Here is a 17,885-nt window from a genome sequence, read left to right on the forward strand (position 1 = left end):
GGTCTCTCCACTCGTAGGGACGGGTATAGTAGGACGTTAGATTATTTAAAATGAATTGCTGTGCATAAAGATTGCACTGGGCCACAATTGTCGATAGCATGTCCTTGGGAAAAATTAAATCAAAAAAATTGATTGGGGAAAAATTCCCTGTGTCCATCTGGACTCCTGGCTGGGAAGTGAAAGGGGGAATGTTGGCTTCTCCTGAATAAGGAGGAAGCCACAAGGGGTTCTGAAGTGCATTGGGAAGGCTGGCATGGGTCCTTGGTCTTTCTTGCCGAGGTACTGCGGTGCTGGTGGATGGCACTGCGGTGCTGGTGGATGGCACTGCCTCCTCACCAGAACGCCTTCGTTTGGTGGGCCGAATATCTTCCTCCTCTGAGTCACTCAGTGTTCCACTACTGAGGACTGGCTCATAATTTACATCCGACTCAGAATCGGAGTCTGAAGGGGAATCCGAAAAAGAGAGCTCCCTGTTGCTCTCGTCGGCCTGGGAAAGAATTTGGTACGCCTCCTCGCATCTTTTGGACATGGTTGCTGGTGGTGATGCGACTACACAGGTGTGTGCTAAGCCTGCACTGATGGGCACTGATGAGGCGGCACTGAGGTGGCACAGAGGGGCACTGATAAGGTGGAACAGATGGGCACTGATGAGGTGGCACGGCTGGGCACTGATGAGGCGGCACTGATTGGCACAGGTGCGCACTGATGAGGTGGCACAGGTGGGCACTGATGAGGTGGCACAGATGGGCACTGATGAGGCGGCACTGATTGGCCCAGGTGGGCACTGATGAGGTGGCACAGGTGGGCACTGATGAGGTGGCACAGGTGGGCACTGATGAGGTGGCACAGGTGGGCACTGATTGGCACAGGTGGGCACTGATGAGGTGGCACAGGTGGGCACAGATGAGCACAGGTGGGCACAGATGAGGTGGCACAGATGTGCACTGATTGTGAAGATGGACACTGATCACCGATAGCAGATTGGCACAGGTGGGCACCGATGGGCACCGATTGGCACAGGTGGGCACTGTACTGATGGGCACTGTTGGCACTGTTTGAGCTGTATTATGTTTTTTAACACTCGCAGATCGCTGTCAGATGCTCTCTCTCCTCACATGTGGTCTCTGTGTGAGGAGAGAGAGCCGGCAATGAAAGATGATCTCATATGTTTACATTTGAGATCATTGCACATTGCCCACGGCGATCGTGCTGTAAATGGCCGCTGTGATTGGCCATTTACAGCAATCTGTGATTGGCTGTGTCCACGGCCAACACAGAATTTCCCCGATGCGCGCTCGTTAGCGCACACGGAGAGCGAGGAAAGGGGAGGCCGTCATATGACGGCTTCCCGGGAATTGAGATCCGCGCTGTAGCCATCATTCGACTATGGCCCGGATGTCAAGCGGTTAAACACACTGTATATAGCTGGTTGCTAAGGAGGTGCCCGGAAAGCCGGCAGCCGTGTACTTAGCAACTGATGAGTCATTGGCTGTCAGCGGGGTTCCCCTCTGAATGTAAAAAAAAAAACAAAACAAACAATTGCCGGCAAAAAAATTCCCCCCCAGGTCAATACCATGCACTTCAGGTCTAGTATGGATTCGTCGATGAGGGCAAGGGCCTCTTTCCAACAACTCTAGCCTGTGTTTGTTGGGGTCTGCGGGCAAAAGGCTTATCTGAATCTGGAAGCCCCCCTTTAAAAAGGGACCCCCAGATCCCGGTCCCCCCTCTGTGAATGGGTATTGGGTATATCGTACCCCTACCCATTCAAAAAAGCAGTGAAATGTAATAAAAACACAAGAGCCGGTTTTTGACAATTCCATTTATTAATGGCTCTGTCTTCTCTAGCCGTCTCTTCCCATCATCTTCTTCTCGAGCCGCCTCTTCCCATTGCCGTCTATTCCCCGCCGCTTACCCGCTCTTGTTCTGTTGATGTCTTATCTGTTAGTGTCTTCAGCACCCACCCCCCCCCCCATGTTCAGGGCATGCGGCCTGGAATGGTTCGGGGGGGGGGGTCGGGCGCTCGCTTGTCCCCTTTATTTTCCTGACCTGCCGGGCGGCATGCTCGGATAAGGGTCAAGGTATGAATTTTGGGGGGGGGGACCCCATGCCTTTTTAAAAAAAAAAAAAAAAAAAAAAAAAAAAAAAACTTTGGAGTGGGGGGGCACCCTGAAGGGCTTGATATGGACCTGGGGGGAACCCCACTCCGTTTCTTTTGCTTTTTTTGCCGTCAGTTTTTACTTATTTTTTTTTTACATTCAGCTTTCAGTGGGGAACCCTGCTGACGGCTGATGATTCATTGGTTGTTCAGGATTAAATTAGGTTAAAATTATTCTGAAAGTCACCCTTCCAGTTTTAGCGGTTATATTGCCAAATGCTGAGTTTTCCAAACAATTAAGTTCAGGCTATTTGATCATAGAGATACCACTTCTTTGCAAGGATTATTTCAGTACTACAATGATGAGTAATAACTCATTAGGTTAATTGTACAGTCATTGTGGTCTTTACTGTAATTATAGCTGTTTTTTTGCTTTTTCCTTAATCACTTTTAAATCTAGTTGGCTCAGTGTCACAAATGCAGAGAATGAGTAAGAATCCATATCACCAGTTAGTAAAAAGAAATAATATCCATTCTTGCGTGTTCACCAATCTCGGCTGTTGTGTTTACATAGTACTAATTAAATTTTAGGGCTTTCATATTTGGGTGCTATGCACATGCACACTAGGCGGCTGAAAAAAATGGCAGAACCTCTGGCAGAAGACAGCGGTAGAAAACACTCCACACTCCATAGTGGCTCATATTGCACAGGTGTTTGAGTGTTTATGGGCATTTGCTTTTTATAAGCTTTTTTCCAAAACTTTCCCCTCTGCTCCTAAATTCCGCATTTATGCAGTTAGGCACATCCATGCACATTTATGTGTGTAAAGTGTTTTTCTGACTGAAAACTCCTATCAAAAACACGCTTGTGATGTTTTTTTTTTTTTTTTTTTTTTAGTCTGGAAACTCTCCACTGCAAATATGCATAATATATAAATGCCCAATTGTGCATGAACAAATTGGCTAACATAGAGTTGCTTATACCAGCTGAAGAAAAAACTCCAAAGGCCTGTGTAAGCAACATTTTGTATGCCAGTGTGCACGAGGCCTTAAAGATTAAAAGTCCTCCCGTGAGAGTATTGTGGTGGTGTTTGATTTGTATATTTGCATTTTTTGTATACTAGGTCATTTTTGTATCCATTTGTACGTTTTTTTTTTTACTTCAGCCTATGCAAGTCTAAGCAATGACTGAAGTTCTAACAAAACTGGCACTTGAACTAGAGCCATAGAAAACTGGGCAGAAAATCTGGCTTCCACATTTTATTTTTGGAAAATGGCGGCTCCAATAGATTACTGCATGTTTTTTTTCTCACCTTTGCAGATGCATTTGTGCTGATCTTTTTTTCATGTTAATAAACGAGAACGGCTGGAAAAATGGATTGTGACTGATCCATTTGGTCAGCCTAAGGCAGGGGTGCTCTATGGGCCTTCTGATCCAATCTGCCCAGAGAGAAGGGGACAGATCACTTCTGCTTTTTTTTTAAGTGGATCGGATTGGAGATAGGTGGGTGTAAACGATGCAAGTCCGTTTACGTCAGCCACTCTATAGAGGTGAATGGAGGGTCCAATTGGGTCCACCTTAAAAATACAGGTAGACCCGATCGGACCGATCACGTGAAAGGGGCCTTAGACCCCATACACACTTAGATTTTCTGCAGATTTTGTCTTCAGATTTACCAAAACTATGTAGTGCATGGGCCTGCAAAAATCTGCAGAAAATCTAATAGTGTGTATGGGGGTCTAAGGCTGCTTTCACACTGATGCACTGCGGTTTACCTAAACCTCAACTGACCTCAATCTTCACTTCTTCCTCAGAGTTCCTGCAGGTATTGCTGGCTGATGCTGTCCCCCAGGCGGGTATGACTGGTGGCTGCTGCTGGTTGTCCTCCAGGGCAGGTACTGCTGGTTGGTAATGTTGGTGGGTATTGCTGTCTGGTTCCCAACCCACCATCCCGAGCATTAGTGTGACAGAACACAGCGCTGCAGGAAGCATGCGGCTGCAGTAGAGAGCAGAGCCGATGCTTCCTGTATCGCTTCTGTCACAGGCGGAGTACATTTGGTATCACTTTAACTGTGACAGGAGTCGGCACTATACAGGAAGCATCATCTCTGCTTCCTCTAGCGCTGGCTCCATTCTTCACACTGATGCTCGGGGATGGCAGGTCAGGAACCTGCGATCTGGGCTTGCCGTCCAGCCATCCCAGAGCAGGAGGTGGCTGCCATATCGGGGGGGGCACCGCAGGCCGGCGGTTGGGCACCCCTGGCCTAAAGTTTGGAGATTATGTCCATATGCGCACACACTCTAATTGTTATAGTCCAAATCATTTTATGTTTAATAAAGTGGAGCTCACATCTTCAGACTAATTGGAAAACGACCCCTACCTAAGAGCCATAAGGGTCCATTCACTAAGAGTTAAATAACGACTAATCTTATGGTAATAATTGTACAAGTGTTCAATTCCCTAAGAATTTGTAGTTGAATACCGCAGCTGTCCGCCACATCCTTAACAGCCAATTACTCGTCAGCTGTAAAAAAAACAAGCCGACAATTTAAAAAGTATGAAAAAAAAAAAGGCGTGGTGTCCCTCCCCCCAGTCCATACCAGGCCCTTATCCAGGCATGCAGACCGGCAGGACAGGAAAAGCGCCCCTCCCCTCCTCCTGAACCATAGCAGGCCACATTCCCTGAACATGGGAGGGGTGCTTTGGGGCAGGAGGCTCTGCCCCCCCCCCACCCCCACCCCAAAGAACCTTGTCCCCTTGTTGATGAAGAAAAGGGCCTTATCCCCACAACTGTGCCCGGTGGTTGTGGGGGTTTGCAGACGGAGGGCTAATTGGAATCTGGAAGCCCCCTTTTCAGAAGAAGGCCCCCAGATCCCACCCCCCATGTGAATGAGTATCGGGTACATCATACCCCTACCCATTCACCAAAAAAGTGTCACAAGGTAATAAAACAGACAGTTTTTGACAATTCTCTTATTTAAAAAAATCAAAAATCCACCGTCACGCCGCCCGCCAGACCTGGAAAAAAAAAAACGCTGCCGCCATCAGTGGAGGCTAGCTGGCTGCCTACTGTAGGCTCCGCCGTCTGATATTTTCTATATAGATAAGGGGCAGAGCCACCTGGCTACGTCACTGGCCCAGCATGCAGCGGTCCGTGATGTCACAAGGGGCGGGCGGCGTGATTGACGGTAGATTTACATTGTGGGACACTATTTTTTTTTTTTTTAATAAAAGAATTGTAAAACTGTGTTTTCTATTACCTTGTGACATTTTTTTGGTGAATGGGTAGGGGTATGATGTACCCGATACTCATTCACATGGGGGGGGGACGGGATCTAGGGGCCCCCTTCTTTAAGGGGGCTTCCGGATTCCATTTAGTTCCCTGCCCGCAGACCCCCACAACCACCGGGTATGGTTGTGAGGATGAGGCCCTTGTTCCCATCAACATGGGGGCAAGGTGCTTTGGGGTGCCCCGAAGCACCCCCCCCCCCATGTTGAGGGCATGTGGCCTGGTATGGTTCTGGGGGGGGTTTGCTCGTGCCAACCCCCCTCTTTCCCTCTTTCCTGACCTGCCACATGCCTGGTATGCATCGGGGGGACCCCATGCTGCTTTTTTTTTTATTTTTTATTTCATACCTTATTAACCACTTGCTGACCACTGGCCGTCATATGACGTTCTGGTCTTTCAGTGGTGATATCTGAACGATGCCTTCATTCGATCATTGGTCGATCATTGATGGTTCCTGGCAATCTCTACGACTCTCGGAGGCCCGGGCACAACGTTGTGACGTCATGTCCTGGGCCGGCGTAAGTAAACAATGTCGGGGACATGGCAGGAAAATGTCAGATAGTTCTTTTCTTTTTTTTTTTTTTTTTTTTTTTTTTTTTTTTTGCTCTGATGCTTTCCAGCCTAGAGGAGAGATGTGGGGTCTTGTACCCCACATCTCTCCAGAAAGAGGACCGATCATGCACCATACCTATTACAAGGGATGTTTACATTCCTTGTAATAGGAATAAAAATTGTCAAAAATTTAGTTTTTAAAGGGAAAGTGTAAAAAAACAAAAAAATTAAATTTTAAGTGCCCCCCCCCCCCCCCTCCCCGCGAGCTCGCACACAGAAGCGAACGCATACGTAGATCGCCCCCGCATATGTAAACAATGTTCAAACCACACATGTGAGTATCGCCGCAAACGTTAGAGCGAGAGCAACAATTATAGCACTAGACCTCCTCTCTAACTCTAAAAATGTAACCTGTACAAAAAATTTTCACAGCTTAAAAACGCCTCTTCATGTTAGCCTATGGCCTTATACTCACCAAGGCATTTAGGAGATGTAAGTGGCATAGGCGTTTTTAAGCTAAAAAAAAAAAAAAACTAGGACCAGTGCATTCTGAGGTGCCAGCGCTAGAGCTGTAAAAACGCCAGAAGTCGGTAAAAGGTGTTAAACGCGATTTAATAAGGCTTAACGCTGTATACACAGCATTAAGCCTTGTCCGGCATTTCTCTGCCTCTATTCAAAATCAATGGTTTCCTGTGGGAGCCCATTGATTTGACTAAAAGTCACACCAGAAGTTGGATCAAGATGATCAGACTTGCGGTGCGACTTTTGTGCTGAGAATCTTGAAAGGGAACCCCGCCAAAATGTAAAAATAATTGCGTGAGTTCCCCCCCAAGACGATACCAGACCCTTCGGTCTGGTATGGATCTTAAGGGGAACCCCCCACGCCCAAAAAATGTTATGGGGGTCCCCCAAAGATCCATACCAGACCCTTATCCGAGCGCGCAGCCTGAAAGGTCAGGAAAGGGGGGAGGCGACCGGACCATACCAGGCCACATGCCCTTGACATGGGGGGGTGGGTGCTTTGGGGCAGGGGGCCCTGCACCCCCCACCCCAAAGCACCTTGTCCCTCCACCCCAAAGCACCTTGTCCCCATGTTGATGAGGACAAGGGCCTCTTCCTGACAACCTTTGCCATTGGTTGTCAGGGTCTGCGGGCGTGGGCTTATCGGAATCTGGAAGCCCCCTTTAACCCTAGGTGAATGAGTATGGGGTACATCGTACCCCTACCCATTCACCTAAAAAAAAAAAAAAGTGTCAAATAAACACACTACACAGGTTTTTAAAGTATTTTATAAAGGCAGCTTCAGCTCTTCTCCCTCTTCTGGCGACGTCTTCCCCCTCTGGCAGGCCTTCTCCCCTCTCTGGTTCTTCTCCTCTCTGCTGTCTTCTCTCTCTGCTGTCTTCTTGCTCTTTTGCTGGGTGTTCTCCCTCTGTTCTTCCGATGTTGACCCAACGCGATCTCCTGGTGTAAAGCTGGGTCCGCCGTGTGCAATGACTTATATTGGCATGGGACGGGGCCACCTGATGATGTAACTTAAAGGCCACGCCCCTTGTGACGTCACCGCCTGGGGCATGATGGGGCAATGACGTCACAAGGGGTGTGGACTCTAAATTATGTCATCGGGTGGCCCCGCCCCTTGCCAATATAAGTCATTGCACACTGCGGACCCAGCATTACATCGGGAGATCGCGTTGAGTCAACATCGGAAGTACAACAGTGGGAGAACACCCAGCAAAAGAGAGAGAAGATGTCGCCAGAAGAGGGAAAAGACCTGTGTAGTGTGTTTATTTGACACTTTTTTTTTTCTAGGTGAATGGGTAGGGGTACAATGTACCCCTTACTCATTCACCTAGGGTGGGGGGGGCCGGGATCTGTTAACAAGGGGGCTTCCAGATTCTGATAAGCCCAAGCTCGCAGACCCTGACGACCAATGACAAGGGTTGTCGGGAAGAGGACCTTGTCCTCTGCAACATGGGGACAAGGTGCTTTGGGGTGGGGGGTGCAGGGCCCCCCCCCTCCCTGCCCCGAAGCACCCACCCCCCCATATTGAGGACATGTGGCCTGGTATGGTCCAGGAGGGGGGTGCACTCGCTCGTCCTTTCCTGACCTTCTAGGCTGCGTGCTCGGATAAGGGTCTGGTATGGATCTTGGGGGGGGGGGTTGGGAACCACCTCAGGCAAAAAAATTATTTTACATTTTGGTGGGATTCCCCTTCAAGATTCTCAGCACACAAGTTGCACCGCAAGTCGGATAATCTTGATCCAACTTCCGGTGTGACTTCTATTCAAATCAACGGGCTCCCATAGGGAACCATTGATTTTGAATAGAGACCGAGAAACGCGGCTAAATGCGCATTGACGCCAATGCAAAACGCGGATAGAATTGCGTTTTTAACGCTGCTTTTTTTCTGGAGTCAGTACTAGCTTTACAGCTTGTTTTTTAAAACGCCCATGAGCATATGAGGCCTAAAGCGTTGCCTATGGGGTAAGTATGACCTTGGTGGTATGGATGTGTCATTGCCATCATCCCATGTGAATCTATGGAAGAATATATAATACCTCTAGCGGGATTTTTAAGGCAATGAATACAAAAAATATTTATAAAATTAATTTATTTAATATTATTCAACATTAAAAATATATAAATTTTTTAAAGTTTTTTCACAAATAATCATGTGGATCAGTAGACATAGAATAAAGAGTAAAATAATTTCCAAAGCATGTAGCAATTCTACAAGTACATCCAATACAGAAATGAATATAGGGAATTACATATGAAAAATAACTTGAGGAGGAATGTAATGTATCACACTACCCAGTGTAGTCACCCTAGATGGCCACCCTGGTATAAGGTAGTGGAATTCCAACGCGTTTCAACGTTTAAATCTTAAAGATACAAGTCTTCTTCAGGGAAAATACATCACAGTCTAAAAAATCAGAAAACAAAACTATTATGAACTGTACATGTAAATACCATACATATCCCCTGCAAAGGTTGTATTCTCTTGTGACTTACGCTCTCCCAAGACAAATCGGTAGGGGGCTATATGCCAGAGACCGGGAACATCCCACATCAGAAAAGCCTGGACTGTCCTAACACTCTACAAGGCGGCTGGATATAATAGACGATCCAAAAGTTCGGCGTCCTTAGCCTCAAAGAAAAAGTTTTGATGGCTATCTGTGATGGGGCAAAATAATAGAAATGAGTGATAAGTGTGGACAAGCCCCACAATGAGTCTCATGTGGGGAGAGGTACCCCCTTAGTCCTAAGTATGGGAGTGGGAAGTCCCAAGTATGCGGGGTAAAACGTACTTACTTTAGAATGAATAGCTGGTCACTGAGTGAGGAACCGGGGGGAGTTTCCGTGGTGCCCGAGGTTTGAGGTCTGCCCCATGTACCTGGATGAATGTCCAGGGAAGAATGGCGCCATTTGCCGTCTTTGGCGTCCTATTTGTGGTGTGAGCCGGTTGGTGGGCGGAGACCCGACGCCGCGCTGGCCAATGGCACGGCTTGTGGGGGTCGTTGCTGTCAGGAGCACTCAGCGTAAGGACGCCGAATGCTACCTAGGCAACCAGCTCCGCTAAGTGGGTCTGCGCATGCGCGACGTATCGGCGCGCCTTACGCAAGGCTGGGAAGGTCAGGGATGATGCTGTGAGCACCAGCGGCCATCTTAAAGACGGGCTGTGCCCACACTGGAACAAAGTACCGCTGCAGCTAGAGGCTCGGGAGTAGAGCTGCATCAAAAGTGGATGCAGCCAATCCAAAAGATCCCCTAATGGTTCCCCAGTGGCATGTCCCCCCATGGTCAGATGGACCGGGTGGGAGAGAGCCGGTGGGGGGGGAAGGGGAAGAGGGAAAGTATATGAGGGTAAGAATAATAATAAAGATACTGAAAAAATGGATCCCTCAAAGGCTTAGAGATAGATACCACAAAGGTTCCCCCCCAAAAAACTTGTTCTGGAGAGGAAAGGGAGGACTGATAACCACCGACACAGGGATTCCCGCCTGGCAAATATGCATGGCAGGGCAAAAAGGCCCCATAGCTACCTAAAGCGGTGGGGCCCCCCCTGTGTCGGGTAGGTATAGGACTGCTCAGGTGTATCTGAGAGGTAGGTGATGGGTCCTAGGTCTCCGCACATCCAGCCCCCCCGGGGGCAGCGCCCATAGGAGCGACTCATCACAGGAGATAGACAAAAAATCATTGCAGTGATAGTGGGTGGAAATCATGGTAGAACAGTAAGGTCAAATACATAAACATAGTAGAAATTATATAGACAATACATTGATAGACAAGTAGTTCCACTGGGTGGGGGTTGTGATATATACAAGCCCCAACCCAGCTACATTAAATTCGTCAACTTAGTGAACTATGCAAGGCTGACATTTATAGAATAAATTGGAAACCCCCAAAAGGCTAAACAATCTTCAGATAATGTCCGAACACTATCTCAGGGGTCAAGGATGTAATAAAGGGGGGAGAGGGAAGGGGGGAGAGAAAGAAAATGTGGGGGGGTGGGGAATTATGGAGTCCAAGGGAGAAAGGAGACGAAGGTAAAGGGATAAATGATTTCAATTAAATGTACGTAGCGTAGAGGGGAGGGCATGCCCCTAGTCGGTTTTACCTGATCTAAAGCCCTCTAAGAAGGGCCTATAGCTCTCTGTCTTGTTAAGTCCTGGGGGAGTGGTGGCCCTAAGGCGCCTGATCCAGCGCATCTCGCGCTGGAGCAGGGCCTTGTTCCAGTCACCCCCCCTGGTGGGTATATGTAGTCTATCTATCACAGTAAAGTTGACCTTAGGCATCCTATACCCATGCTGTTTTGCTACATGCCTGCCCAGTGGCAAGTATAGGTTGCCAATACTCATGCTATGGATATGCTTCTCAACCCTCTTAGCGAGTTCCTGTCGGGTTTTCCCCACATAGAAAGCCCCGCACTGACATTGCATCAGATAGACGACTCCCCGCGTTTTGCAATTCGCGAAGTGTCGTAATTGGAAGTTCTCCCCATTTGGTAATGTAATTATGGTTCTCCTACCTATAACTCCACACTGGGCACATGCTCCACAGGGATAGGTGCCCCAGATTTTGCAGGGGTCCGTTCTTGCACTTCCTTTGTACTCGCTCTGAGTGAGCATATTTCCTATCGAACCTGATTTTGTGTAGGTAATTTGAGGTCTAGGGGTGACCAGACCACTTAAGATGGGATCTTCTGTAAGAATGGACCAGTGTTTGGAAATGATTTTTCTTATTTGTTGATGTTCGTTGGAAAATTTCATAATGATTCTAGTTGAATTATCTTCCTTCATCAAGTTTTTCTTTTTAAAGATTAGATTTCGTCTGTCCATGTTCTTAACACGATTGAACGCTTTTTTGAGAGCTGTTTTGGTGTATCCTCTCTCTCTTAGTCTGGCAGTCAGTTTGTTGGATTCTTGCTGGAAGTTTTCGTATGTACTGCAATTTCTCTTGAGTCTTAGAAATTGACTAAAAGGAATAGATCTCTTCAATGGCTCAGGATGGAAACTATCCGCATGTAGCAGAGTGTTCCCTGCTGTCCATCTGACCATGGGGGGACATGCCACTGGGGAACCATTAGGGGATCTTTTGGATTGGCTGCATCCACTTTTGATGCAGCTCTACTCCCGAGCCTCTAGCTGCAGCGGTACTTTGTTCCAGTGTGGGCACAGCCCATCTTTAAGATGGCCGCTGGTGCTCACAGCATCATCCCTGACCTTCCCAGCCTTGCGTAAGGCGCGCCGATACGTCGCGCATGCGCAGACCCACTTAGCGGAGCTGGTTGCCTAGGTAGCATTCGGCGTCCTTACGCTGAGTGCTCCTGACAGCAACGACCCCCACAAGCCGTGCCATTGGCCAGCGCGGCGTCGGGTCTCCGCCCACCAACCGGCTCACACCACAAATAGGACGCCAAAGACGGCAAATGGCGCCATTCTTCCCTGGACATTCATCCAGGTACATGGGGCAGACCTCAAACCTCGGGCACCACGGAAACTCCCCCCGGTTCCTCACTCAGTGACCAGCTATTCATTCTAAAGTAAGTACGTTTTACCCTGCATACTTGGGACTTCCCACTCCCATACTTAGGACTAAGGGGGTACCTCTCCCCACATGAGACTCATTGTGGGGCTTGTCCACACTTATCACTCATTTCTATTATTTTGCCCCATCACAGATAGCCATCAAAACTTTTTCTTTGAGGCTAAGGACGCCGAACTTTTGGATCGTCTATTATATCCAGCCGCCTTGTAGAGTGTTAGGACAGTCCAGGCTTTTCTGATGTGGGATGTTCCCGGTCTCTGGCATATAGCCCCCTACCGATTTGTCTTGGGAGAGCGTAAGTCACAAGAGAATACAACCTTTGCAGGGGATATGTATGGTATTTACATGTACAGTTCATAATAGTTTTGTTTTCTGATTTTTTAGACTGTGATGTATTTTCCCTGAAGAAGACTTGTATCTTTAAGATTTAAACGTTGAAACGCGTTGGAATTCCACTACCTTATACCAGGGTGGCCATCTAGGGTGACTACACTGGGTAGTGTGATACATCACATTCCTCCTCAAGTTATTTTTCATATGTAATTCCCTATATTCATTTCTGTATTGGATGTACTTGTAGAATTGCTACATGCTTTGGAAATTATTTTACTCTTTATTCTATGTCTACTGATCCACATGATTATTTGTGAAAAAACTTTAAAAAATTTATATATTTTTAATGTTGAATAATATTAAATAAATTAATTTTATAAATATTTTTTGTATTCATTGCCTTAAAAATCCCGCTAGAGGTATTATATATTCTTCCAAGCGTTGCCTATGAAGATTTTTAAGTACTGAAGTTTGGCGCCATATCACAAGTGTGCACAATTTTAAAGCGTGACATGTGAGGTATCTATTTACTCGGCGTAACATCATCTTTCACATTATACAAAAAAGTTGCAATGACCGCCATTTTATTCCCTAGGGTCTCTGTTAATATATATATATATATATTTACATGTAGGAGAGGAGTGCTGGAATTCGCCCGGTGGTTAATGGTCGCAGCTGATGAGTCGGTTGTTAAGGACGCGGCGGCTGGCTTCCCGGCCCGTTGCTTAGCAAAAAGCCATTTGTCAAAAAACAGCCTAGCGGTAATTATCGCATGCTTTTTAACGCTCTGGTCCATTTGTGAATACTGCTTTTTATGCGGTATTTACTGCCACATTTTTTTTCAGGAAATACCGCATATTCGTTATTTTTTTTGGGTTAATTTACTGCATGCAATAATTTATGCAAATGAGTAACCTGATACCCTTATCGCATGTGGTAAACGTTACTGAATTTACCCCATTGTGTATTGCAGCTTAACCACTTCCCCTCCGCGCTATAGCCGAAAGACAGCTACAGCGCAGACCTAATTTGCTGGAAGGGCGTTTATGGACGTCCTCCCGTGCTCGAGCGGCCTGCGCGCCCGCTGCAGGACGCGCGCAGCGCATTCTGTGATCAGCGAGTCTGTGACTCAGCTGATCACAGACCGGTGTAAGGGGTCGATCCCGACCCATTACCACGTGATCAGCTGTCAGCCAATGACAGCTGATCATGTGACGTAAACAGAGCCGGTAATCGGCTATTTTTTCTCCTCACACTGGTAGCATGAGAAGGGAAAAAAAAGCTGATCACTGGCGGCTGTGAGAGGGACATCAGTCTCGATCGCGGAGAGCCTCTGCAGAGGCTTCTGTGCCACCTACCAGTGCCCCTTAGTGCCCACAGTGTCACCGATAAATGTCACCAATCAGTGCCTCATCACCAGTGCTGCCTATCAATACCACCTACCAGTGACATCCATCAGTGCTGCCTTATCTGTGCCCATCAGTGTAGCCTCCATCAGCGAATATCAATGAAGGAGAAAAATTACCCATGCAAAATTTAATAACAAACTATGAAACTTTTTCTTTTTTTTTTAATTTCTGTCTTTTTTGTTTATCAAAAACATAAAAAAACCCCAGTGGTGATTAAATACCACCAAAATAAAGCTCAATTTGTGTGAAAATGATAACAATTTCATTTGAGTACAGTGTAGCATGACCGCGCAATTGTCAAAGTGTGAAAGCGCTGAAAGCTAAAAATTGGTCTGGGCAGGAGGGGGGTTTAAGTGCCCAGAAAGCAAGTGGTTAAATGTTAATATTGAAATCTTATTTTTAAACATGCTTCTGATATTTACTGTAAAATTAACTATTTCATTCTAGATCTCCTACCATGGCCGGTGGATTGTTTGCAGTAAGTAAGAAATATTTTGAATACCTTGGAACTTATGACATGGGGATGGAAGTTTGGGGAGGAGAAAACTTGGAACTTTCATTTAGAGTGAGTATACATGAAATTGTAATGACTATTTACTATGCAAAGTTTTTAACTCCTGTGTACTTTTTCTAGAGATTTCTCCACACATAAATGGGATAGGGAATCCCCCCCAGAAAGCAGGCGACTAAAAAAAAAAAATACTTGGCTGCAACAAGTATGGTAAATAGATACCGAACATGTTAAACCTTAAATTTGTGTGTGCCCAGTTTGTGTTTCTATAGGCGACACTTTAAAATCCCCCTGTAGGTAATCAGTTTATCATTAGAGGAGGTGTGGTGCTAGAAGATTTGCTCTCACTCTCATGTGCGTGGCAATATGTAACGTGTACCGCAATCAACTTTTTGAATGCGTAGGCGCCCCGACACAAAGATTTACATTCGGACGTGCATATATACAGTATGTGTAAGTGGTAAATTTTTTTCAGGGGTGATTTTATACGCTGGGTGTAACTTTTTGCAATTAGAACTTTTTTTTGTTTTTTTTCACTGCATATGGGACAAAAAAGACTTTTGGTGACAGGTTCTCTTATTACCAGGGGTGTTTGAAAGCAATCCAGTGCCACTGAAGGCATTAGAATGTTTTCATCTGACAGCCAGAAGTCGGCATGTTAGATTTACACACAATCCCGTTGGCGGCAGCCACCAGCAATATGTGTAAAACCCCCCCACTGTCAGCAGCGAAAGGGTTAAAGCAACTTTAACCACTTCCTGTCCACAAATAGAGATTTTACTGCTATATCTACGTGATTCTGCACTTCCACATGCAGGAGGTGGGCATGCATCAGCGAGCCACTCCTGCTGTGAATATTTACAGCAGAAGCAGATCTGCAGGTGCCGGGCACTCGATGTCCTCTGGCACCCACCGATCGTCTGTAATGCACACAGAACGATCTGTCTACGTAAACGAGGCAGATCGACATTCTGACGGGGGGAAGGAATGGATTCTGTTTGCCTGCAAAGGCACTAGAATCCATCTTGGCCTAGTGAAAGCACCACACTGTTTACACTAAAACACTAGCTATACACACAGTTAACCCGTTGATCGCCCTAGATTTTTAACCCCTTCCCAGTCAGTGTCATTAGTACAGTGCATATTTTTAGTACTGATCACTTTATTAGTGTCACTGGTTTCTGTGTCAAGTGTCAGTGGCCAATTGTCCGTTGCAATATCGCAGCCATTACTAGTATAAAAAATTGATTAATTAAATTCCCTAAATATATCTCATAGTTTGTAGACTCTATATCGTTCACGTAAAACAATCAATATACGCTTATTTTCTGCAAAAAAATGTAGCGGAATACATATTGGCCTAAAATTTATGAAGAGATTTGGATTTCTAAATCTTTTTATTGGATTTATAGCAGAAAGTAAAAAAAAAATTATATTATTATTATATTATTTTTTATATATATATATATATATATTATAAAAAATTCAACATTGTCAGTCTTTTTTTGTTATAGCGGAAGAAAAACAGTGATCAAATACCACCAAAAGAGAGCTCTATTTGTTGGGAAAAAATGAATTATGCCGCGTACACACGACCGGACTTTGCGGCATACTTGATCCGGCGAACCTGAGTCCGTCGGACAATTCGATCGTGTGTGGGCTCCAGCGGACTTTTTTTTCTCAAAAGTTTGACGGACCTAGAAATGAAACATGTTTCAAATCTGTCCGACTGACTCGAGTCCGGTCGAAAAGTCCGCTCATCTGTATGCTAGTCCGACGGACAAAAACCGACGCTAGGGCAGCTATTGGCTACTGGCTATGAACTTCCTTGTTTTAGTCCGGTCGTACGTAATCCCGTACGAATCCATCGGACTTTGGTTGATCATGTGTAGGCAAGTCCGTTCATTCGGAAAGTCCGTCGAAAAGTACGCCGGACAAAGTCTGCCGTAAAGTCCTCTTGTGTGTACGCTGCATTAATGTTTATCTTTATACAGTTTTGCACAACCGCACAATTGTCAGTTAAAGTAACGCAGTGCCGTGTCGCAAAAAATGGCCTGGTCACGAAGGGGAATAAATCTTCTGGAGGTCAAGTGGAAAAGCAAGTGTGTTTGCCTAATAAATTATTCAATAGGGGCCACTTTTAGGTGCCTGGACATCAGCTTTGATCCATTGTTTTCATACTCAAGCGCCACAAAAACTCTGAGATCTCTGCTATGGAAACACAAACAATTTTTCTTGGTAGCTGCCTCTGGCCCACCTCCTTGTGCACCTTACTGGAGGCCCATCACTGTCTTTGGCAGCCTTATCGACTAGTAATACAGGGCAAGAGGCAGTGGGGCAGGACACATCCAGTGATCATAGAAACTGGTTGATGTTAACTGATGTCCTTAGGAATTTCATAGGGGTTTTTGGCAGAATGGAATCATTTATGCTAAATGGATATTTTTTATTCTTCCTATGTGCAGTTCCAGCACAACAGAAGTGCATAAATCTATAGGGATTCTAGGGATGCTCTGTATTCATATAAGCAGAGGCAGCTTAATAGCTTCACCTTCCTTAGAAGCAAGCGGCCAGCCAAGTGATAATCGTGATGCCGTTCTCAGCTACCGAACAGCACAGGATAGCTGTGTAATTGGGCAGTGATGAGCAGCAGAGCTTAAGACCCCTTTCACACTGAGGTGCTTTTCAGGCACTTTCAAGCTAAAAAAAAAAAAGGCATGAGAAGCTCACGAAAACCTCACGAAATGAATTCTTTCACAATGGGGCTGTTCGCTGGCAGGGTGGTGCAAAAAACACCCCTCTCCATTGAAATTAATAGAAAGCTCTTCATAAGAGGCTGAAAAGCTCTTCAAAAGCGCTCAGTGTTTTACTGGCAGTTTAGAAGCACCTCAGTATGGAAAGGGGCCTTAGACAGTGCAACGCTCCATACTGTTGTATATAATGAATGAGGACTAATATTTATTATGATTATTAGGCTACTTTCACACTGGGGTGGGCAGGCGCCAGCGGTAAAGCGGCGCTATTTTTAGCGCCACTTTACCGTCTTTTTAGCGGGCTATTCGGCCGCTAGCGGGCGTTTTTAACCCCCGCTAGCAGCCGAAAAAGGGTTAAAACGGTTTGGCGGCGCCGCCCCATTGTTTTCAATGGGTAGGGTCGCTTTAGGAGCAGTGTATACACCGCTCCTACAGTGCTGCAAAGATGCGGCTTGCAGGACTTTTTTGACTGTCCTGCAAGCGCACCACTCCAGTGTAAAAGCCCTCGGGCTTTCAAACTGGAGACACAGGAGAGGCTCTTTACAGGCGCTATTTTTAGCGCTGTAGCGCTTGTAAAGCCCCTCAGTGTGAAAGTAGCCTTAGTCTTGTTGTGGAAACAGGAGTGCGCCAACAGGTATGGAACGCAAACTCCTCCAATCCAAATAAATTTCTGGAGCAACTTGGTTCTTCCAGCGAGTCATGCTTATTGAATCCAGCAATATGATGACAAAGTAAAGACTCTTTACTATACCTTACATTTTGTATTCGTGGGCCAACCGGTTTATGAATATAAAATGCAGATTGTCTAATTAAACATATGTGGGGGCATTTCAAAGTGGGTTATTTACAAATCTGCAAGCGTTGCAAAATGCAGGTTGTCTAATTTAGAC

At 46.1% G+C, this 17,885-nt stretch overlaps 1 protein-coding gene across 2 annotated transcripts in view; it reads left to right on the plus strand.

Moving 5' to 3' along the window:
* The window catches only part of GALNT4 (polypeptide N-acetylgalactosaminyltransferase 4), a 341,135-nt gene that overhangs the window by 147,599 nt on the left and 175,651 nt on the right, over positions 1-17,885 (plus strand). For both annotated transcript variants that reach the window (XM_073630753.1, XM_073630754.1), the window contains exon 6: positions 14,179-14,296. In XM_073630753.1, the coding sequence (XP_073486854.1) occupies positions 14,179-14,296 (118 nt within the window). The remainder of the gene's footprint in view (positions 1-14,178; positions 14,297-17,885) is intronic.

The sequence above is a fragment of the Aquarana catesbeiana genome, linkage group LG05 (assembly GCF_042186555.1).
Source record: "Aquarana catesbeiana isolate 2022-GZ linkage group LG05, ASM4218655v1, whole genome shotgun sequence".
NCBI classification, from domain to species: Eukaryota; Metazoa; Chordata; class Amphibia; order Anura; family Ranidae; genus Aquarana; species Aquarana catesbeiana.